Source organism: Erythrolamprus reginae, chromosome 1 (assembly GCF_031021105.1).
Source record: "Erythrolamprus reginae isolate rEryReg1 chromosome 1, rEryReg1.hap1, whole genome shotgun sequence".
Classification (NCBI taxonomy): Eukaryota; Metazoa; Chordata; class Lepidosauria; order Squamata; family Dipsadidae; genus Erythrolamprus; species Erythrolamprus reginae.
In genome coordinates, this window is record NC_091950.1 from 133,764,901 (window position 1) to 133,790,170 (window position 25,270).

Here is a 25,270-nt window from a genome sequence, read left to right on the forward strand (position 1 = left end):
ATCTGCACTTCTACTAGTTTTTCTCATCATTCCTATCACCCTTTTCCTCCCATGTTGACTGTATGACTGTAACTTGTTGCTTATATCCGAAGATTTTTATTAATATTGCTTCTTCATTGCTTATTTGACCCCTATGACAATCATTAAGTGTTGTATCACATGATTCTTGACAAATGTATATTTTATTTTATGTACGTTGAGAGCATATGCACCAAGACAAATTCCTTGTGTGTCCAATCACACTTGGCCAATAAAAATTCTATTCTATTCTATTCTAAAACTGTAACCTGTCCTTGCCCCCAACTGTGGCAAGATTTTGCAATGCAAAGTACATTTCCTTTGTTCTTGGTGTATCAGCACCTTTTGACCTCATGATTTCAAATTTCTCTCATATTACCCAAGAGTGAGCAGTAGATTATCATTACACTCGACTGGGTTTCTTAAAAGTTTGTTTGCCATTGTTGTTGATTGTTAATCTGCTTTCTGTTATCAGCGGGCCAAAATTGAAGGCTAGCTTTGCATTTTATTTTAGATTCTTATGAAATGCACAGTGGAAGAAAGTGCATTTTTTCCTTATCTAGAGAAATAATGTGGAGGCAGGGCAGTTTATCCAAAGTAAATAGCAGAGCATGAATGTTCACTTCTTAGATGTTATCCTGAAAATCATATCATGTCCAAGATGAAATGGGTACAGAGGTTGCAGTTTCTCAAGTTTATTGTAGAACAAACTGGATTTCTTTGTTTATTGTAGAACAAATCCAGTTTGTTCTACAATAAACTTGAAAAACTGCAACCTCTTAATCCACTTCATCTTGGACATGGCATGATTTTCAGGATAACATTTAAGAACCATGTATTTCCTTTTTATAGGTCTATGCATTGTGAAATAATTTTACACTCCTACAAATAACATGCAAGTCTGGACATTGGTACTATTGGTTGTCCTTACCTAATTTATTTATTTTATTTATTTATTGGATTTTTATGCCGCCTCTCTCCGTAGACTCGGGGCGGCTAACAACAATAATAAAAACAGCATGTAAATCCAATACTACAGCAACTAAAAAATCCTTATTTTAAAACCAATCATACCTACAAACAAACATACCATGCATAAATTTACATTAAAAAGTCTAAAAAGAAAAAAAAAAACCAATATATAAAATACATACACACAGTCATATCATGCACAAAACTACATAGGCAAAGGAGGGATGTCTCAGTTCCCCCATGCCTGACGGCAGAGGTGGGTTTTAAGGAGCTTACGAAAGACGAGGAGGGTGGGGGCAATTCTAATCTCCGGGGGGGGAGTTGGTTCCAGAGGGCCGGGGCCGCCACAGAGAAGGCTCTTCCCCTGGGCCCCGCCAAATGACATTGTTTAGTTGACGGGACCCGGAGAAAACCCACTCTGTGGGACCTAACTGGTCGCTGGGATTCGTGCAGCAGAAGGCGGTCCCTGAGATAATCTGGTCCGGTGCCATGGAGGGCTTTATAGGTCATAACCAACACTTTGAATTGTGACCGGAAACTGATCGGCAATCAATGCAGACTGCCTTCTGATAGATCTAAACCAGCAGTAGCTAATCTAATTTGGACAATATGTCAGTAATCAGCTCTGATTATGAGTGGCTGTACCAGAAGCAACTATTTTGCCAGATTCAATTGAGAAGAAAAGTACAAGAAATTCAGGGCTCTTTAAAAAAAAAACCAGCACTCCCCTTGAAAACTGAGTCTTTGAATTTTGTAATGAGTCATGAACAGCTTACCTGAAATGGCATTCCAGTAAATAGTTCCAATTTACTGTATTTAGCTATGTGGTCCTGCTGAGTCCTGAAATAGACCATGATTATAGCATTGGAGAGACCGAAAGCACAGATTGAGCCTATTTTATGGCCGGTTTCCATATCCACCTAATTCTGTTCAGTATATGTGCCACATTTTAGCTATCTATGCCCTAAGTATAGCTCTTGTTCTCTTAAAAATGGCAAAGTAAATAACTACTGGAGATTATTGAATAGTAAATATACCTCTCAAAAAAATAAAGGGAATACTCAAATAACACATTCTAGATATGAATGAATGAAATATTCTCATTGAATACTTTGTTCTGTACTAAGTTGAATGTGCACAACAGCATGTGAAATTGATTGTCAGTCAGTTTTGCTTCCTAAATGGACAGTTTGATTTCACAGAAGTTTGATTTACTTGGAGTTATATTCTGTTGTTTAAGTGTTCCCTTTATTTTTTTTGAGCTGTGTATATACTTAGCCTTTTAAAGAATAACCAGAACAGTCTTTTTTTTCATTAGAGTTTTCTTCTCACTGCTGTGGATGTCGGAATTATTTGCTCATCAGGTTACTTTCTGCAGGATGGCATTCCTCAAATTGCTATCATTTTGAGTAGGAAAATGAGTAGGACCAGGTCTAGGAACAAATGTGTAAATTATTTTCCATTTGTTAGCTTACAATGTAGAGTCCCCATTCAGTTGACCTTGCCACCTTGTGACTTCATGGACATACCTAAGCAGTTTGCTTGGTAAAATTGGTTTGCTATTAACTTCTAAGAAACTAGCACTGCATTATTTTTTTAAAAAAAGAGGGTAATTAAAGGAGGATATTTCCTTAATTCAGTTAAGTGCTTGTTTGGACCATTTGGCAGATGTAATGGGTAATGTAAAATTAGAAAACCATGAGCTGAAACTGATTTACAAAATGATTGTATTGTTTTATCACTAACTTTTAATGGGACTGTGACTCTTACATTTTAGAAACTCATATATGCTAGTACAGTGGATCATGCAGTTGTTCAAGACAGAGGTTGCTAGGCAGATAGAGAAATTGATTTATAGGGCCAATTAACTAGAAAATACTTTTTTCATGGATACACTGTACAGAAAACAAGTACCAGTAGCAGGAGGACTGGGATTTGAAAGCATATATTTATATCCTGGTCAGGCTCCAGTGAGATAAAATCTATTCAGACAATAGCTCTAAAGAGAACAAAGCTAAGAGAGCAGAGAATTGTTTTGATGTCTTTATCTTATAGAACCTATATAGGTAGAACAACATATGCATAGGGCTGTTCCTTACAAGGATTTTTGAATGTTTAGAATACTGTACCTGTATGTATAGATTTCTCACAGATTTCACAATAAGCACATTTGTTTTCTTTGAAAGTAGACATAGGCAGTTTCAGTAACTCTTTAATACAATATTTGGTTTTGCTTGAAAATTAATGTAATGATTTCTAGCATTTATAGAAATGCTAATGCAAACATTTCCTGTAATTCATTTACTGAAAGTCACTTGTCCTTTCTATCTGTGGTTTTTATCAGATTTGTATGTAGGCAATAACATTTTTTTCTTTTTAGACTTTTTAATGTAAAACTGTTATTTTAGATTTTAATTATTAGATTTGTTACCATGTATTGTTTTTATCACTGTTGTGAGCCGCCCCGAGTCTATGGAGAGGGGTGGCATACAAATCTAATAAATAATAATAATAATAATAATAATAATAATAATAATAATAATAGGCAAAAACTGGGTTTTTTTTCATTATCTTTTTTCCCTTTCAGTCCCCATACTTTTTCCAATATTTTTTTCTCATATTCAGGAGCCTGAGACCAGTTCCTGAGCTTCACTGGGACCAAATCCTTATTATATAGTTGAAAGAGAACTCTCAATATGGCTCTTTATACCCTTTCTCATATTGTTGAGAATTCCATACTTTGAAGCACATAACCAAACTAGTAATAAACGTTTAACTACATTTATTTGATACCTCCTAGCTGATATTCAGGAACTATCTCTAATTACTCTCCATATTAGTGGAGACAGCATCCAGGAATGGGTTAACTCCATCTGTAGACTGAGGCTCCAGGCATGCTAGTTAGCACCTGGGTACAGCTGTGCTTCCAGCGGCAGGGCCTGATCGGGCGAGACTGGGTGCACCGACCATTTCAAGATGGCAGATGCCATGGCCGACGATACTGCCATTGTGGTGGGAAGCTCGGCACCCCAGGGCTCTTGGGCATCAGCAAGGGCTCCATTTCTCAGGAGAGGCCTTTCCTCCTCATAAACAAGACTATTCCATAGCCTCTTCCAGCCAGGAGTCCTTGTCAGAGAAGAAGCAATGAGAATTTAATTTGTCTGAAGGCTTAATGCCTGATCAGCCTGCCTTTGTTGGTCTTTTTCGAGGTCAGCTATTCAGATCATTGCTTTTCAAAGCAAAAAATACAGCTCACCTGGCTACCAACCAGGTACCTCAAGATGCAGCACCGCAGCGGGCTGGTCCTGCAGATCCGCTATTTCCAGAGCCAACTATCGAGGCAGTGGAGATATTGTTGGTTGGTTTGTTTATTTTGTCCAATACACAATACATATAGAGGAGAATAGACATGAGGTAATATATATAAAGAAAAATCTAAAATAGAGGAAAAGATATATGAAAGGAAGAAAATATATATGATATATGAGATAAAGGAAAGACAATTGGACAGGGGACGAAAGGCACACTAGTGCACTTATGTACGCCCCTTACTGACCTCTTAGGAACCTGGAGAGGTCAATTGTGGATAGTCTAAGGGAAAAATGTTGGGGGTTAGGGGTTGACACTACTGAGTTCGGTAATGAGTTCCACGCTTCGACAACTCGATTATTAAAGTCATATTGTTTGCAGTCAAGTTTGTAGTGGTTAATATTAAGTTTGAATCTGTTGCGTGCTCTTGTGTTGTTGCGGTTGAAGCTGAAGTAGTATATGAAGTAGATACGGGCTCGAAAGCTATTTTTGGGCATAGTGCAGAGACAGTCATTTCCAGGTCCCAATCCTCACAAGCCTGATAGATGTTTTTATAATATGGGGCCAGAACTATGCAAAGTCCTTCAGGTCCCCAACCGTTGATGCCCCAGTGGTTGCATTGGCCTCACCTTCCTTCATCACAGGGTCCCCAGAGGAGATTCTCAGACCTGAGGACAAAAGGGCAGAGCCATTGCTGGTTAAGGTCCACCAGTGGGTGGTTAAAGCCTCCATAGTGGCCTCATTCTTTAATAGAGCTTCACTGCTCTGCCTGAGGCAGCTGCAAGGCAGAATTCCAGCCGATGATATGAGGTCCCACCAGGATCTAAACAAAATAATGGTGGCAATGCAACTGTCTGTGGATGCCACGCTTACCGCCGCACGATTCGTGGCTAAGGCCATCGGATCGTCTGTGGCCTCTTCTGTGGCTCCGCCAGTGGCAAGCCAATGCTAGAAACAAATGGTGACTGGCATCAGCCCCGTATTCCAGGGACAGATTGTTTGGAGAATCCCTAGAACCCATTTTAGTTGAGTCTAGGGACAAACACAAAATCTTGCCGTCCATGTCCCAGAGAGCAGAGTCCCGTATATTCCTTTATTTTCATTCCTAGACCTTTTGAGGATCAGATAGTGGCCTTGGACTGCCACGTTATCAAAGGCCCTTTTCTCCCAAGCAGGGGCAACAATTGGGCAGACAGGGGTCACTCCTTTAGACGCTTGCAGTGACTGCTCATCTGGCCCTCCCATTGGGGGTCGCCTGGCATACTTTGCCAGCCAGTGGGAGGACACCACCGCAGATGCCTGGGTCAGGGATATGGTACGATCTGGTCTCTCCCTGCAGCTCCCAAATGCCAAACATTTATTTATTATTTATTATTTATTTATTTATTAATCAGATTTGTATGCCGCCCCTCTCCGCAGACTCGGGGCGGCTCACAGCAATAGTAATACAATGTAAACAAATCTAATATTTAAGTTAATTTTAAAAACCCCAATTTAGAAACCAATCATACATACTAGCATACCATGCATACATTTTATAAGCCTAGGGGGAGGGAAAATGTCAATTCCCCCATGCCTGATGACAAAGGTGGGTTTTTAGGAGCTTACGAAAGGCTAGGAGGGTGGGGGCAACTCTGATATCTGGGGGAAGTCGGTTCCAAAGGGTCGGGGCTGCCACAGAGAAGGCTCTTCCCCTGGGTCCCGCCAAACAACATTGTTTAGTTGACGGGACCCGGAGAAGGCCAACTCTGTGGGACCTAATTGGTGACTGATGTTCTAAATTATGTCACCTTTCCTCCACATTCTCAAAATATATCTGAAATACTGATAATTTGATTATTTTAATATTCTCTGGAAAAAAAAATCACATTTGAGGCTTGCATCTTCTCCTTTTGTTTCCAGGTTGTTCATTGGTACTTGTGGGTGGCACTAGAGTTGTATCTTTTGTATGATTATTTTGCTAATTTGTCACTCAGGCAAGGAATCAATAATCTGTTATTTTAGTAATTCTTTTCTAGATTCTGCCTCTTGCTGTTTATTTAGGCTATAATTCTACTTTCTGTTCAAATTTTCCTTGCTGAATGTGTGAGAGGTAGGAGACAGAAAAAGATATTTGCCTTGGATTTAATGATGCTTTAGTTAACATATTGCTGTCTGTTTTGCATTCTTTCAAAATAACCTTTAATTAAACACAAGCATGGAAAATTCACACATATGTAAGGATACAAATACTTTTTAAAAGAAAAGTTCCTAACAGTTTCAGAGAAGGATAACCATATTTTGCTGTAATGGTCCATAAATAGTAAGCAACTCATTTGTATTTCTCCGTACTGAAGGAGTGGGTCCAGCAGTCACATGGGTTGCTCCTGTCCAATCCGTTGGAACTGAGCCTAGTATTAAAAAAGCCTGCTGGATCCGCCCCTTCCCCAGAATTCGCTCAGTTCGCATATCCTGCGGTTGTATTGTGATAGCTCGTTCAACATACTAACACCTTCCCTTCGATCCTTTTCTTCAAAAGTAGTAAGATTTGTTTTATCATTATTATTTACTTGCACTAATAGCGCCAGCCGTTTGCGGCTCGGCTTTTTTCCTTTGGAGAAGTTGCGGTTTCGTTTTTCCCCCGGCGGTTTTGCCGGTTACGATTCCTGCGGCCGCTTGTGGATTCTTCTAATCCTTTGGCCTGGAGGTCCTGGTGCAAGTATTAATCTATTGAATTATTGATTATTTATTGTATACAAAATATTTAAGGGCTTAAGAAATACCTCCTGCGGAGTGAGACGCCTTCTAGTCTCCTGGACTTAGTCGATCGCTTCCCCTTTAAGTAATTTTACGGAGCGATTTTTTCGGCGCGAAGGCCTTCGCGCCCTTTTTAAATCTAGGCCTCTCGTGTTGGCCTCCTGCCAGCCGCGTAGGCCTCAGTCCACCGCGTGGATCCCGGAGCGGGCCTTGGGGGTCCCAGGCTAAATTCTCCACCGGCTAAGCCTCCAACCAGAGTGCCTTGGTTTACTTAATTATAAAGTTTAGGGAGGCTGGCCCCGCTGGATTTGGGGGCACGAACTCTGGGTTTGCCCAGATTGTCCTCAAGTTTCAGCAGCTTCGAGGCCTCGAAGCAGGATCCATTCCTCTTGGGAAGTCCTTGAAATTCTTCTCCTTATTATTCAGTTATTGGCTCAGCCTTGTCTTCTGTTAATTGTCAGACTATGGCTTCTTTTCCCAAGAGAGGCACTACCAAAGGTCCCAAAGAGGTTAGGCCTACTGGTAATTCTACTGAAGTTCCCCAGGCCTCTTCCTCCTCTTCCTCAGGCACCCATTCCTTAGCCAAGCCCACCAGGGCTGAGAAGAGAAGGGACCCAGCCCTACAAAAAATACATGATAAATCAGCCAAACTTTTTAAGGTGCAGGCCCAAGTGCATATCAATCCAACCCCCCCGGAGGCCTCTAACCTGCCTCTTTCTGGGGTTCCTGTGCTATCCCTGGATGAGCCAAACCTAAATCCACCCCAACCTAACCTATGGGGTTTAGGTCCAGAGGAGCCAGATATTACCGAGGATTCCTCCCAGCCAGAACCTGCTCAGGCCCTCAGGGATCTTCCGGCTTTTCCGGCTGATATTTCTTCCCTCTCATCTTTCAATGTGCCTTCTCTGTCTCATCCCCCTCCACGCTCCTCCCGTCCCGTGAGTTCTTCTCCTTCCTACAGAGCCCCAGCCATGGAGGTCTCTGACTCCTCTCAGGAAGAGGATGAGGACGTGGATGCAGAAGAGGATGATGACCCATTTCAGCGTCTGTCGGAAGATGAGGAATCTCAGATTAAGATTCCAGCCCCAGCTGCTATCTTTCCTTCGCAGCTTTTCAAATCTCTCCTGCTTAAAGCTAGAGTATCCACGGGGCTAGCCGGGCAAGAAAAACAGGCTACTTCTTCCTCAGACCCTCCGGAGGAAAATCTTCCTTATTTCATGAAAGAACAGGAAGACAATGAGGTAATTCCTATGCCCAAGTTGTTTAAGGATGCCTTGCTTAAACAGTGGGACCACCCAACTGCGGGCTTTACTCCCACTCCCAAGGACAAGAAGCTCTACAAGCTCTCCTCCGTCTATGAGGAACTCCTAACATGTCCCAAGCCAGATGAACCAGTGAAGACTCTCCACTCGACTGCCGCCATGCCTGGCAAAGCAGAGGAGGTCCTCCGGCCAGAGGACAAACGACTTGAGCAAATGCTCAAAAGGAGTCTTCTTGCAGACTCATGGGCCATTAAGAGTGCTGCAGCGGCATCCTTCTTTTCCAGAGCTATGCTCTTGTGGCTTCGTCAGCTCCAACCACACCTGCCTCCAGATGACTTACGGGGCCAACAGGATTTCAACAAAATCTTCGCAGCTGCCCAATATGTAGCAGATGCTACCCTCCAATCTTCCAGATTTGCAGCCAGGTCAGTAGCAGCCTCCACAACGGCCAGAAGACTTCTATGGCTCCGCCCTTGGCAGGCGGGAGTAAGACAGAAGTGGCAGTTAGCCATGGGTCCGCTGAAACGTAACCTCCTCTTCGGAGACCTTCTGGACCCTCTCCTTACAGAGACCACAGACAAGAAAAAGGTCTTGGGACCTACCACCAAGAAGGCCCCTAAACCGTAGCCCTTTCGGCGCACAGGGCGTCAACAGGATCAGGGCTTCGCATTTCAAAGGAGTCCAGGTCAGTATTCCCCTCGGTTTCGATCCCAATCTAGAACCACCAGGGGCAGAGGTTCCCGTTATCAGAGAGGATCCTCTTCTACCAGGGCTTCCAAAAGAGCCAGATGGTAAGTTTTCCTCCTTTCCCATAGGCGGTCGCCTAGCCTGGTTCTCTTCCGCCTGGCACCGTTCTTGTAAGGACCCCTGGGTCATTGACACTGTGGAAAGGGGCCTAAGGTTAGAGTTCATTTCACCTCCCCCTAACCGTTTTATTTCTTGTCCTTCTCCCAGTTCCCCTCCATCTCGTATCCGAATGGAGGAGGCTATTTCTCATTTGTTGACTATTAGAGCTATTCAACCGGTCCCCTCTCTCCAGAGAGGTTTAGGCTTTTATTCCATCCTCTTCATGGTCCCTAAGACCTCTGGAGGCTGGAGAGCCATCTTAGATCTAAAAAAATTGAACCGGTTCATAAAATATAGGAATTTCAAAATGCATTCCTTATCTTCCATTTTAGCAGCTCTACATCGGGGAGACTTTATGGTGTCTCTGGATCTCACGGAGGCCTTCCTCCATATCCCCATTGTCAAGGTCCATAGGAAATTTCTGCGCTTTGCCTTTCAAGGCAGGCATTTTCAGTATAGGGCTATGCCATTTGGGCTCTACTCAGCTCCCAGAGTCTTCACTAAACTCTTGGGATCCTTGGCGGCTCATATCCGGGCTTCTCCCATTCATATTTTATGTTATTTAGATGACATTTTAATTCATGGAAATTCCAGAACTGGTGTGGCTGCAGACCTCTCTTTTACCATGTCGGTTCTACAGAATCATGGTTTCTCCATAGATCTTAAAAGGAGCCACCTTGATCCATCCACTTCCATTCTGCATCTGGGAACTATCATTAATTCTGAGATATCCCAGGTTTTCCTCTCCACTGAGAGAAAACGCAGCTTTTTGGATCTCATTGCTCGCATCCTGCCCCAGCAATCTGCCTCCATTGCCACCCTATCTTCCCTTTTGGGTAAAATGGTGTCATGTATTGGTATTGTCCCCTGGGCCTGTCTTCACGTCAGGGAACTACAGTGGCTTCTATTACCATTCCAGAGATCGGGCCACAGCAACTCGAATCGTCGCCATTCCACCGACGGTTCGCAGATCCCTCAAGTGGTGGACTTCTCCAGCCCTAGACAAGGGATCTCCCTTCCAGTGCCCCGACCAGTTTGTAGTCACCACAGATGCCAGCCTCTCGGGCTGGGGAGCCCACGCCCAGGGCCTTTTAGCTCAGGGCACATGGTCACTGGAGGAGGCTTCCAGGCCCATCAATTGACTAGAATTAAGAGCCGTGTCTCTAGCTCTAAAACAATTCCAATCTCACATCTCCAACCAGCATGTGCTGATTCTCACCGACAATATAGCCACCAAAAGCCATATTGGCAGACAGGGAGGCACAAGATCCAAGGCCCTCAGGAGGGAGGCCTGAAGTTAGGCCTTTGGGCAGAGAAGAATCTCCAGTCGCTTCTAGCCGACCACATCTCGGGGAGCCTCAACGTCCAAGCGGACTGGCTCTCGCGAGCGACCATAGATCCAGGCGAGTGGAATCTCCATCAGTCACTGTTCCACCAAATCTGCCTCAGGTTCGGCCATCCAGTGTTGGATCTATTTGCGACCAAAGCCAATGCCCAGCTCCCTCACTTCATCTCCAGGTTCCCGTCTCCGGGAGCAGAGGCAATCACTGCTCTCAGGAGTCCTTGGCCTCCAGGTCTATTGTATGCCTTCCCTCCAATTCCAAATCTGCCAGACGTGATCAACAAAATCCTCCTGGAGAAGGCCCGAGTAATTCTGATTGCCCCTCACTGGCCTCGCAGGCCCTGGTTCGCGGACCTCCAACAATGTCCGTCCAGGACCCCTGGCGACTCCCCGTTTCGGAGGATATGTTGCGACAGGGGGCCTCCTTCCATCCAGACCCAGAGTGGTTCCACCTCACCGCCTGGCTATTATCCGGAGGGACTTAGACCTGCGAGGGTATGACCCGGACACAGTGGAAATCATCCTGAAGTCTAGAAGAGGGTCTACCAACCGGATCTACGACCATACTTGGTCCAAATTCCATCAGTGGTGCTTGCAGGAGGGCTTATCTCCCCTATGTCTTCCCATCCACAGGATAATCACCTTCCTCATGAAAGGCTTCCACCAAGGCCTCTCTACCAGCACCATCCGCCGACTCCTGGCCGCCATTTCTTCCGTCTTGGCGGGGCCTCGCAGGCAGCCCCTCCGCTCCTTTCCAGAAATCCAAGAATTTCTAAGAGGAGTGGCCAACCTCAGGCCTTCTAAAATCCACAGATATCTCACCTGGGACTTGCCACGGGTTCTCCACTCTCTTACTCAGGCACCTTACGAACCCCTGAACTCTGCGTCCCTCAGGTACCTATCCTTCAAGGTAGCATTCCTGGTGGCGATTACATCCGCCCGACGCATATCTGAGTTGGCAGTCCTTTCTATCAGACAGGACCTTTGTCAGTTTCACCAGGACAAGGTGGTTCTGCGACTGGACCCCACCTTTCTACCAAAGGTCAGTTCCATGTCCCACAGATCTCAGGATATCATATTACCTTCCTTCTGCCTCCAACGAGAGCATCCCCTGGCAACTAGATGGCACACTCTGGATCTCACTAGAGCTCTAAAGGTTTATATCCAACGCACAAGATCCATCCGGAGGTCTGAAGCACTCTTCATAGCCTACCATCCCAGATCCTTGGGATCCAGAGTGTCTTCTACAGTAATAGGTCGTTGGATCAGAGGGACCATCTCTAAGGCCTACGAGACAGCTTCCCTTTCCATTCCAAGGAATATTACAGCGCATTCCACCAGAAGTGCTGCCACATCTGCCGCTTGGGCGACTCAGGCTCCGTTGGAAGAAGTCTGCAAAGCAGCCACTTGGGCCTCGCCAAATTCCTTCATAAAGCACTACAAAATCGATTCGTACGCATCAGCGGACGCTGCCTTCGGCAGTAGAGTACTCCAATCCGTTATCTCTCACGATAGCAATGTACTCCCACCCTAGGGACCTATCTCTTGGGTATGTCCCATGTGACTGCTGGACCCACTCCTTCAGTACGGAGAATAGGCGTTGATTGCTTACCTGAACGCCTCTTCTCGTACGGTGAGTGGGTACAGCAGTCACTTCCCTCCCTTTGTGTGGTCTTCTTTACCTTCTATTCTATTTTCTTATAACACATGAGAGTTGAACATTAAGGAGCTTCACTACTGAGCCTAGTCTACGGATTCGCGAATTCTGGGGAAGGGGCGGATCCAGCAGGCTTTTTTAATACTAGGCTCAGTTCCAACGGATTGGACAGGAGCAACCCATGTGACTGCTGTACCCACTCACCGTACGAGAAGAGGCGTTCAGGTAAGCAATCAACGCCTAATCTCAGGTAACATTTGATCTTTAGTCCATTGAATAACCGAGGTCATAAATTTATCTTTCTGAAGGACAAATCTGTTGGCAATATGAAGAATTGCAGAGAAAGGTACACATTTCCTGTCCAGCCATCAGTTTCCATATAGGCTATGAAGATCTGAGAAAAATCAGATTTAAAAAATCATGAAAAATCATCTGAGAGCCAGTTTAATTTAGTGGTTAAGGCACTAGACTAGAAAGCTGGAGAGCAAGGCCAAGGCAATTCAGGTTCTGCCTTGGTCATGAAAATCAGTTGAGTGTCTTTGAATTAGTCACTCTTTCTCATCCCACACAGAGTTGTTACCCCCAAAATAGGAGGAGGCTGTGTTGGATATTTTAGCTGCCTTGAGTTATATGTAAAATTAATATAGGTATAAAATGAATGAATGAATAAATGAATGAATGAATGAAAAAGCTGTATTAGTTAATTTGTGTAATGATATATCCCAAGAATAGAGTGAATTTAGGATACCACAATTGAATGACATATTTTGTAGTTCATAAATAGGTAACGGTTTTCAGTTGAGTCCAATTGAGTCCAATTCTAGTGGGCGATGCTCATCTTTGTTTCTTAACTGAGAGAGCTAACATTGTCTAATGCAGTGTTTCCCAACCTTGGCCACTTGAAGAGATCTGGACTTCAACTCCCAGAATTCCCCAGCCAGCGAATGCTGGCTGGGGAATTCTGGGAGTTGAAGTCCAGATCTCTTCAAGTAGCCAAGGTTGGGAAACACTGGTCTAATGATACTTCTGTGGTGATGTGGCCAGCATGATTATATGCTGAGATGCATGGAATGCTGTTACCTTCCCACCAAAGTGGTACCTATTTATCTACTTGCGTTTGCATGTTTTCAAACTGCTAGGGTTGCAGGAGTTGGGGCAAGGAAGGGAGCTTACCCCGTCATACTGTGTTTATAACTATTTACAAATTCCCAAATTTACTATTTGGGCTTCTTTTATTTCATTCTATTTTGTATGCTCTTATCTGATGTTAATTATCTGGATTTGGGCAGCAACAAGTCATATTCAACCTCTGTTGGTTTTGCAAAGCAAAACCAGTATTTTCTGGCTTTCTAAGAAAACAGCAGAGAATGGATCTGATATTTCTGAAAACATTTTTGGCAGTCACCTATTCAAATGCTAACTAGACATTGGTCAGGTGCTGCCATCTGCTGAGATAAATTCCCCTTCAGCTTGGTGTAAAAAAAGTAGGGTATTTGCCTGATTGCGGGATTATTAAAGGTTGGACTGATCAAATGTAGAAAAGAGACCTTGAACTTGGCAATTTGTTTCAGTTTTTTTAAAAGATCTTCAGTATTTGATTTCCAAATGAATGCTGTAACAAAATGGACTATGTTTCTTTGATAAAGTATTATCCTTTATAATAATAAAAGGGGGCCAAAGGTTAAATCACTCCCCTCTAATATGTTATCTCAGACATTTTTGCATCCAGATTTTCCTGCTCTGTGAAGACTGAAGAATGTGAAGGAGCTCCTTTGTAGAACTGAGAGGTAGGAAAAGGAATGTGTGAAAACAAAAGGGAGCAACAAGCCTAAATAGGAATGCTGGAATGCAGCTATAGATTCTTGAGTCACTGAATTACAATGCCTTACTGACTGATATTAGGAGGCAGTTAAGGCTACTTAAGGACATCTGCAGAGAGATGGGATGATTGGGATTAATGTGTGGAGAACTGGGATTATGTCTAAAGTCAGGGATGGGCAAGCTTTTTTGCCTCAAAAGCAGCAGAGTTAATTGATTGTGTGAAAAGAAGGAACAAGCAAGGAATAGAAGTGCCTCTGAAAGTAGGACAAGATACTATTTCTTTCTGTGCTCTTTTCTTTTTCTGATAGCTCTACTTTTGACCTACTTTTTCTCTTCTTTTTCTCAATATCGTAAGGATGGGTGGTGAATGAGAGCTCTTAGCTAAAGTCTGCAGTGATCCCTGCAGAGGACTGTTGAAATGAGGCTTTGGGGCACGTATTCCAGCTCGAAGGAGCCAAGAGGCTGAACATGAACTAGAGAAAAAAGGATTTGTCTGGTGGTTTACTGATTAAAAGTGAAGTTCGTCTAAACCAGATTGAGCGCAGAATGTATTGGTCTCTGATTGTAATGGTGTAAGCGAGCACAAAAATACCTCTAGTCCATTGTGAATTAAAATGTGCTGTACAGTTAATACCACAGGAGCTTAATTGGACAATTCACTGGATTAAAGCTTATAAATGGACTAGTTTGAGATCAATTTAGCTGTCATCGTGGATATCTTCTGGGATATTGCCAGTGTCTCCTAGAAGACAAATAGTTTTATAGTTGAATCACAACAATGGAAGTTACTGTCAGAAGTTTTTTCTTCCTTAGAACATGGGTAGCAGAAGTTCAGCAGAGGAAACTAACAGATTCTGGAATTTTAATGCTGGAAAAAGTTACCTTTCAAATGTTTACAGTATACTGTATATAAGTACAATTTAGATTTATTTATTTAAACATTTTTCTTTGCTGCAACAATTAAAAATGACTCTAGGCAGCTTGCGGAGAAAAATGTATAGTATCAAACATATTTAAAATAAAATAAAATAAAAATACAACCGCACTACAAGTAAATCCAAATACATGTTCTACTTTATTGTTTTTATTAGTTGTTTGGGCAATAATTTCATTCATATTCTGGGAATAAGTGTGGTTTTTTTTCAAAAATCTTTTCCCAGCCTTTAATAAAGAAAATCAAACCTGGAATAATTTTGAAGTCATCTTAGTGTCAGCAAGATACTAAAATGCATATGAGTATATTTAATGTTTGGTAGTTATATTACAAATGTACACTGCTCAAAAAAATAAATGGAACACTCTAACACATCCTATGTCTGAATGAATGAAATATTTTCATTGAATAATTTGTTCTGTACAAATTTGAATGTGCTGACAACAAAATAAAATTATTGTGAATCAGTGTTGCTTCATAAATGGATAGTTTGACTTCACAGAAGTTTGATTTAATTACAGTTATATTTTGTTGTTTAAGTGTTCCCTTTATTTTTTTTGAGCAGTATAGTTATTTGTGTTTGGCTCAAACTTGTAAGGAAGGATAATATTACTCAGAAAAGTTCCAGATGGATGTTCAGAAGCATATTTTTAAAATATTGCTTATGAATCAGGTGATTGTCCTCAAGGATGGTAGGAAAGCAACTATCTAAGTGCTATTGCTATATAGCAGCGTTTCCCAACCAGTGTGCCGCGAGACATGGTCAGGTGTGCCGCAAAACTCCTAGGGAAGCTCCAGCTGGGCGGGGCGCTGCCGGTGCTGGTGCCTCCAACCTGGAGCTCCCACTCGCAGCTGCCCCCCGCCCCGGCTACTGCCCGATGCTGCTGTTGCCGGCGCTCTCCTGCTGGGCCCCAAAGAAGGAAGGCGGGAAAAAAGGAGAGCTTCATTCTTCGCACCGGCAGCAAGAGGAGAAGGGCGCCATTAGCGGCACCAGGTAGTAGCCGGGGGATTGCGGTGGCAAGAGCTCCAGGGTGGAGCTTCCCTGGCGGGGGCGGCAACCAATGTCCTTTGGGGACCGGAGGGAGGGCACTGGCGGTGGGAGCAGGAGGGTGCCGGGCCGCACACGCCTGCGCCAGCGCACCCCAAAACGCTCCCCCGCGCACCCTTTTGCAAGGGCGCACCCGAAGCCGCGGCGGCCCCCCCGCGCCTCTAGCCCCCTCGTGCCCCTAACTACTCGCCGCTGCCTTCGCTGAAAGCGCTTTTGTCCCGGGCTCTCAGCAAGGGGGCTGCAGGAGAGGCAGCGAAGGCGATCTCTCTCGTTCTCTGGAGGCTGGCGAAAGTGATTTTCAATGTCGGGCGCACGGGCCGGCGTGCGCTCTCCCCCTCCCCCTGCCACATTCAAAGTAAGCCGGCGAAGGTTTTTCTTACTTTGAATGTTCCGGGCGGGCTGGCAGGGGGATGGGGAGAGAGAGCGCGCCGGCCCGCGCGCCCAACATTGAAAATTACTTTCGCCAGCCTCCGGAGAACGAGAGAGTGAGAGCGACAGAGCAAGATAGAAAGTGAGAAAGAGAGAGAGAGACAAAGAGGGGGTAGAGAAAGAGATAGCAAGAGAGAGAGAATGAGAGAGAGAAAGAGTGTGAGAGAGAAAACAAGAGAAAGTGAGAGAGAGAAAGGGGGAAGAGAAAGAGATAGCAAGAGAGAGAACGAGAGAAAGAAAACAAGAGAGAAAGAGAGAGAAAGCAAGAGAGAGAGAAAGAAAACAAGAGAGGGAAAGTGAGAAAAAGAGAGAGAGAGCAAGAGGGGGAGAGATAGAGAAAGAGGGGGAGAGAGAAAGAGAGAGAGAGAAAGAAAGAGAGATGAGAGAGGAAGGAAGAGAGTGAGAGAGGAAGAAAGCAAGAGAGAAAGAAAGACAAAGATGAGTGAGGAAGGAAGAGAGTGAGAGAGAGGAAAAAGCAAGAGAGAGATAGCAAGAGAGACAGAGAGAGAGAGAGCAAGGGAGAGCAAGGGAGAGAGAAAGACATAGAGGGAGGGAAGGAGGGAGAGAGAGAGCAAAAAAGAGAGGAAGAAAAAAAGAGGGATGGAGAGAGAGAAAGAAGGGAAGGAAGAGAATGAGGGAGGGAGAAATAGAGCGAAAGGGAGGAAGAGATATATATTTTTTTTGTCCAAACTTTTCTTTAGGCCCCCCCCCCCCGGTTCAATGTTCCCCAGGATTTTGAAAATATGAATAATGTGCCGCGGCTCAAAAAAGGTTGGGAAACACTGCTATATAGGATATGGGATGCTTTGCAAAGAACAATTTTGATCGGCTTCTTTCTGAGATACTTGCAATATAAGAACTATTAACTAAACAGTTTGCCATTGTGGATGAACATTTTGGATATTTGTATATAGACCGTTTTTAGATGGCGGCTTTATGTTTGAGGGCAAATTCGTAATGTTGAGAACATATTATGCATACCTTTGGAAAACATCTGCCGTTCATTAAAAAACCCCTCATTTTTCAGAAAGGAAGTTGAGATTATTCTCTTTCTTCAAACTTAATATTGCTACATTGGCTGAGCGCAGGCAGGCTCCTTTTCACAAAGACCATGAGCAGCAACTGTCTATCATTTTATTTTTTCTAAAAATGCCACTGGTCGCATGGGAGATAAAATAATTGTGGATGGTGCATTACTTTATGACGATAAAAGCTGTGACTTGCTATCTCCCAATTTAAGATGTGACTCTAGAGCAATGTTTCCCAACCTTGGCAACTTGAAGATATTTGGACTTCAACTCCCAGGATTCCCCAGCCAGCATATGCTGGCTGAGGAATTCTGGGAATTGAAGTCCAAATATCTTCAAGTTGCCAAGGTTGGGAAATACTGCTCTAGAAAGCCTGGCAGCAGATGTTGACTCATGTAATGCATCACAGTAAGAATCTTAACCATAGTTCAGTGGACAAGCTGCAGCTGCCCGGCTTCACAGGATGCCCACAGCCCAAAATTGTGACAAGAAATGTTGCAACTCTTGTGACTTTTTGCAGAACGTATGAAGGCTCCCGTCTTATCATCACTGTACACAAAGACCACATTCACTTTTTAGAACGTATTGCCGCAACTCCCTCATGGTTCTGAAAGGGAACAATTGTGACTCATTCCAAAGGTGTCATTGTGAAGAGGCTCAAGGAGAAAGAATGGCTTGCTGTAGCAAAGCAAACAGCTGGTTGCCACTGTGCCTTCTGCATTTGTGGATTTTTTCTGAGAATAAACGAGGGGATCTGAATCATCAGATGGGAACGGGTGGTTGAGCTCCAGTTCTAACTGTGGAACTGAGAAACAAAATACATTTAAAAAAACATGCATATTGTTTGGATCCAGCCTTGGAAATGCTGGCTTTTAGTTCATTGTGTCTGCCCTCCCATGAACTGAAACACTTATACCAGTGATGGCGAAGCTTTTCAGCACCAAGTGCCCAAATAGAAATGTGCACGCATGCACATGTATGTGTTTGAGTGCTGGAAACCCAAAGAACAGCTGGGCAATGCGCATGAGTGTGAAGATCAACTGGCCATGCGAAGACCAGATGGCTGTCACGCATGCTCGCACTAGAAACCAAAAAAGCAGCTACCGACAGTGTACATGCCCACAGAGAGGGCTCTGCGTGCCATCTCTGGCACGCATGCCATAGGTTTGCCATCAGGGATTTAGAACATCAATTGTAACTTCTAATGGATTCTAAAAAACATACATTTATTTCCCAATTGTTAAAGGAATGAAGGTCACTGTTCCTTATTGGTGAAGAACACAGTTGTGCCATGTCACTTCACCTTTCTGTCCTGTTGGGCCGAAAGAGTTAATTTTATAGTTGGCTAATCCTCCTGATAACAATCCTCCCTAGTCCAATTATGTGTGAGAATGCAAAGGTGCAATAGAGCTCTCTAGTAGGACTTATCTTAAGAATGAATCACTGGTTGCTTCATAGCTGCCACGGTTGAATATTCAAAGAGAGATTTTCACAATAAGTTGTACATAAACTGAGTAATGGTTTGTTTCATCATCACTTCTAGTGCAATGTTTTCAAAGCTGACTTTTTCAGTTTTGTCCCGTTTTGTGTGTACGCTGTGCTTCTATTATTATTTTGTAGTTAAAGGCTATATTAAAATGGATATGAGGGATTATATATATACAGACAGTACTCAATTTTTGACCATTAATTTAATAATCATTTGAAATTTTGATGACGCTGAAAAAAATCAGTTGACACCTGCATCACTTAGTGACAGACGTTTCAAACCCAATAGTGATCATAAGCTAGGGAGTGTGGTGTGTGTGTGTGTCTGTGAGAGAGAGAGAGAGAGAGAGAATATAATATAAATAACTTTGTGGAATACAAGCATGATGTGGTGCTGTGATGGCGAACCTAAGGCACGTATGCCACACATGGCCTGCAGAGCCATATTGGAGGGTACATGAGACTTTGCCCTGCGACAATTCCAGCACACATGTGCGTGCTGGCCAGCTGATTTTTGGCCTTGGGAAAGGCCGTTTCACCCTCTGGAAGCTTTAGGGAAGTGTCCCTGAAGCCCCGGAGGCAAAAAAAATTGCCCAACGGACAAACCGGAAGTTTGGAAAAAATGCATTTCCGGTTTACTGTTGTGTTATTTTTTGCACTCCGGAGGTTCACGGAAGTTTCCTGAAGCCCTTGAGCACAAAAAACAGCACAATGGGCAAAACGGAAGTGCATTTTCTGAACTTCCGGTTTGCCCATTGTGCTGTTTTTTGCACTCCGGAGGGAAAGGGCGGGTTTTGCCTTCTCTTTCTGTTCAAGATCCCCATGTACAGTTGGTGGGCCACTGTGTGACATAGAATGCTGGACTCAATGGGCTTTGGCCTGATTCAGCATGGCTCTTCTTATGTTCTTATGTTCAGGAAGCTTCTCTGAACCCTCTGGAGTACAAAAACCCAGCCCAACGGGAAACCAGAAGTACGCTTTCCTGAACTTCTGGTTTGCCCATTTGGGCATTTTTTTTCAGGTACTAGGCTTCAGTAAGGCCTGTGCACATGTGGGGGTGCACATTCGTGGGTATGCACATGCATGTAAGTGGAAAGGGGTGCAGGCACGTGCATGCATGCTAGCACACCCACACACACCCTTTTGACACACGAAGGTTTCGCCAAAAAAGGTTCGCCATCACTGGTGTAGTGGTTAAAAAGCTGGACAAAGATAAAGGGAACCCAGTTCTAGTCTCTCCTTAGCTACAAAAGCCAGCTGATGACCTTGGGCCAGTCGTTGTCTCTCGGCTGCCAAACAATGTCAGGCTATAACACTGGTGAAGAATAAACCACGCATTGCAACAGGTATTAATGAGTTTGCTGTGAGAACTAGGGAAGCATATTGCAAACGAATAAACCCTGCAGTGAAGCAGGACAAATAGTACGTGAATAAATAAATCACTTGATGAGATCCCTTGATAGTTCTGATTCATAGGTGGACTGTTCTGCTGACACCTTTTGTGATGTTCTGGTATCTTGTGATGCATTACTCTTATTTTGCCACATGCTGGATTTAAAATAGCTGTTCACTTTTTAGGTGCAAATCTCCTGATGCTGTTATTTAAAACATTGCATATATGGAACTAATCAAAGAAAGCAAGAATCACAGTGATACTTGTGAGAAATTCTAGGATTGTTCAAAAACCATAAAGCAAGTCTTGAGCACCCCTGTGGACAGAGAATTCACAAAAGACTCGGGGCGGCTCACAACACAAAGCATTAAAAATCCAATGATTAAAACAATTTAAAACCCTTAATATAAAAAACAACCATACATCTGACACAAACCATACATAAAACGGAAACGGCCCAGGGGAATCAATTTCCCCAGGCCTGACGGCAGAGGTGGGTTTTAAGGAGTTGATTCCAGAGGGTTGAGGCTGCCACAGAGAAGGCTCTTCCCCTGGGTCCCTCCAGATGACATTGTTTCATTGACGGGACATGGAGAAGGCCAACTCTGTGGGACCTAACCGGTCGCTAGGATTCATGCGGCAGAAAGTAGTCCCAGAGATATTCTGGTCTGATGCCATGAAGGGCTTTATAGGTCATAACCAACACTTTGAATTGTGAACAGAAACTGATTGGCAACCAACACAGACTGCGGAGTATTGGTGTGACATGGGGAAGCCCATGATAGCTCTCGCAGCTGCATTCTGCAAACCCGGGCAAACGCCACAGCTGAAAGATGGTTCTCTAATGTAAGCTATGGATCAAGGAGGATGCCCAAGTTGCGGACCCTCTCTGAGGGGGTCAATAATTTCCCCCTCCAGGGTGATGGATGGACAGATGGAGTTGTCCTTGGGAGGCAAAACCCACAGCCACTCTGTCTTATCAGGATTGAGTTTGAGTCTGTTGACACCCATCCAGACCCTAAAAGCCTCCGTGCACCGGCACATCACTTCCACTGCTTTGCTGACTGGACATGGGGTGGAAATGTACAACTGGGTATCATCAGCGTACTGATGATACCTCACCCCATGCCCCTGGATGATCTCACCAACTCACAAAATTCCGACCAACTTGATCTTAAATACAAATTATTTTTTCTGTATTTGCATAAAAATGCTGCTACTTCTTTTGCTGCAGAGTTACTTAATGGGAAATTCGTGTGATGCAAAATAACAACCATTTGTCTTATCTCTCTGTTTTTATTTTCCTTGTAAACCCTTTGCAACAATTTTCGGCAGGCAGCCTCTCTTCTCTTGTGATTCTTTCCACAGAGCCTGCACATTTGGCACATTTGCTTTAATGCCATATGGGAGGTGGGTGGAGATGGTTTTGCTGTCATTCTTTCAGCAGAGCTTGTTGACTTGCTTCAGTAAGTAGCAAGAAGCGCTTGAAATGATCTTTCTGGGAATACATTGAAAACTCAATATACTTCACTTCTATTCCGAATGAAATAGCGCCATTTGGTAAATATCTCAGGCATCTAAATTATATCTCTCCTGAATTAAGGTTAGCAGTATAGAAGGAAATACTGTAGCTTGTCATATGTTTTAAAAAATTAAAAGAATGATCAGCTGTAACACAAGTATATAAAAATAATGTTTGAGGATCCATTTCATTTTACCATTTGTGGCCAATTGGAATAAGATGCATTTTTCTTCATTTTAGCCATTTTTGCATGACAATTCATCAGATCACTCTTAGAAATATGTGGGAAACTTTTATCAAAACATTCTTACAGTATACAAAGATAACAAAGAAGTAATAATGTTAATGTTGTTTTCATCTTTTTTCTAGAAAACAAACATCAGAATTAAGTGATTGTAACCCCCAAAGATTTTGAAGACTTTTGGAAGACCAAATCTTGTTTCTACAAGATCAGAACTGAATTAAATGGCTGATAAACAGATTAGGTAAGAGCTTTTTTTTTGTTCCTCTCTCAGCTATTCTCTCTTTCCCTTTGTGTTGTTTCCACATAGTCCCTTTTCTTTATCTCTAACTCCAAAATACATCTTCCTTTCGCCTTTACTTCTCTTTTCCCTAATCTGTCTTCTATACTCATTTTCAGTGGCCATTGTCTTAAATGCCATCTAGACATTTGGCCAGTTTCTCAAAATTGGTAAGTTTAGGGCGCTGGATCCTAACGTGGGGCCCACACCCCATAAGGGGGCAATTTGATTTTTAGTAGGGGCAATTGGAACCTTGTTTAAACCAAGTTAATGGCCTTTTCAGGTTTCCTCCACATGAGTAGGGGTTCACTTTTTGAATAGTAAGACATATGGATTGATTGATTGATTGAGGATTTTAGAGATGCTTAGGTGGGGTATGGGCAAAAAAAGGTTGGCAACCACTGATTTAGGAGAAACCATCCTATAGAGGTGTATATTTTTCTACATCTTCTACATTTGTAGATGTATGGTTATAAAGGAGGTTTTCTGAATACAGTACATTGGAATTTGAGATTGTTGTGTCCAGAGGACAGTTAGGCCTTGTACCCACCCCATATTACTTGGGCGGGAAAATACTACAAGGTGATTGGTTGGCTGAGCCTGGCAGCCCGGGGTATATATAGCTGCCAGGCACGGCCATGTTTGGTTGTTGTCTTGTTTCGTTCTGTAAACCGTTACCTTCTGTTCTAATAAAAGGAACCGTTACTTACTCTAAGTCTGCAGTCCTTCATTCTTGCAAGGATTTAACAGAGATTATATGGGAAATGCAATTTATATATTTGTTTATATGTTATAGTTCCAGAATAAAAATAGGAGGAAATTGTAGCTTGCAGCTGCAATACGATAAAAGATTATTACAGTGTCTATGTCAGAATGATTTGTATTGCAAATGTGCATATTTGTTCACTGGATACAAATGGAAAGAGGCATAGCTCTCCAAAGGATAGTGTAATTTACAGATTAGATTGATGGAAAGATTAAACGATGAAAAACTGAAGAGGGTGCAAGATGAAGAGTTTATATGTGTATCAGAAATATTGATAGTCCAACGCCTTGTATATATACTTCTTCAAGTAGAGGAATAAAAAGGTCATTGAAGTAAGATTTGAAATTATATAATATATTCCTTCAGTTTCTCTAGATATTTTTTTAAAATATCTTTGTTTGCATATTACATGTAAAGCAAGAGGGTTAGAATGCATCTATATTGGGATACGGTTATCGAGCTATATCCCCAATTCTAATATTACTTATGGCATAGCAATTTCTTTAATAAATCACAATATTTGATATTGTAGATATTTCCAGTTGATTCGTAGTTAAAATGTGATTTTTATATGGATGATCTCTGGCGGGCCCGGGACAGGGGTTTATCCTCTGTCCTGGTGCTTCTTGACCTCTCAGCGGCTTTCGATACCATCGACCATGGTATCCTTCTGCACCGGCTGGAGGGGTTGGGGGTGGGAGGCACTGTTCTTCAGTGGTTCTCCTCCTACCTCTCCGGTCGGTCACAGTCGGTGTTAGTGGGGGGTCAGAGGTCGACTCCAAGGTCTCTCCCTTGTGGGGTGCCTCAGGGGTCGGTCCTCTCCCCCCTGCTATTCAATATCTACATGAAACCACTGGGTGAGATCATCCAAGGGCATGGGGTGAGGTATCATCAGTACGCTGATGATACCCAGCTTTACATCTCCACCCCATGTCCAGTCAACGAAGCAGTGGAAGTGATGTGCCGGTGTCTGGAGGCTGTTGGGGCCTGGATGGGTGCCAACAGACTCAAACTCAACCCGGATAAGACGGAGTGGCTGTGGGTTTTGCCTCCCAAGGACAATTCCATCTGTCCTTCCATTACCCTGGGGGGGGAATTATTGACCCCCTCGGAGAGGGTCCGCAACTTGGGCGTCCTCCTCGATCCACAGCTCACATTAGAGAACCATCTTTCAGCTGTGGCGAGGGGGGCGTTTGCCCAGGTTCGCCTGGTGCACCAGTTGCGACCCTATCTGGACCGGGACTCACTGCTCACAGTCACTCATGCCCTCATCACCTCGAGGTTCGACTACTGTAATGCTCTCTACATGGGGCTACCTTTGAAAAGTGTTTGGAAACTTCAGATCGTGCAGAATGCAGCTGCGAGAGCAGTCATGGGCCTACCTAGGTATGCCCATGTTTCACCAACACTCCGCAGTCTGCATTGGTTGCCGATCAACTTCCGGTCACAATTCAAAGTGTTGGTTATGACCTTTAAAGCCCTTCATGGCACTGGACCAGAATATCTCCGAGACCGCCTGCTGCCGCACGAATCCCAGCGACCGATTAGGTCCCACAGAGTGGGCCTTCTCCGGGTCCCGTCAACTAAACAATGTCGGTTGGCGGGCCCCAGGGGAAGAGCCTTCTCTGTGGCGGCCCCGACCCCCTGGAACCAACTCCCCCCGGAGATTAGAACTGCCCCTTCTCTCCTTGCCTTTCGTAAGCTCCTTAAGACCCACCTGTGTCGTCAGGCATGGGGGAACTGAGACATCTCCCCCGGGCATATACAATTTATGAATGGTATGTGTGTATGTATGTGTGTTTAGAAAATGGGGTTTTTAAAATGTTTTTAGTAGAAATTTAGATTTGTTATAAATTGTTTTTCACTTTGTTGTGAGCCGCCCCGAGTCTGCGGAGAGGGGCGGCATACAAATCTAAATAAATAAATAAATAAACAAACAAACAAACAAACAAACAAATAAATAAATTTAAACTGTGACAACCATTTAAATACCGCTTTGATTTGTGGTGTCACAATAATAATAGATGTTCAGATATGTTTGTTTTTAAAAAATTGTGACCGGAAACTGATCGGCAACCAATGCAGACTGCGGAGTGTTGGTGAAACATGGGCATACCTAGGGAAGCCCATGATTGCTCTCGCAGCTGCATTCTGCACGATCTGAAGTTTCCGAACACT

At 43.6% G+C, this 25,270-nt stretch overlaps 1 protein-coding gene across 1 annotated transcript in view; it reads left to right on the plus strand.

The window, feature by feature from the left end:
- Positions 1–25,270, plus strand: part of SLC25A22 (solute carrier family 25 member 22) — a 93,653-nt gene that overhangs the window by 25,597 nt on the left and 42,786 nt on the right. Inside the window, exon 2 of the mRNA XM_070765402.1 lies at positions 22,175–22,290. Coding sequence (XP_070621503.1) covers positions 22,271–22,290 — 20 coding nt within the window. The 5' untranslated portion in view covers positions 22,175–22,270. The remainder of the gene's footprint in view (positions 1–22,174; positions 22,291–25,270) is intronic.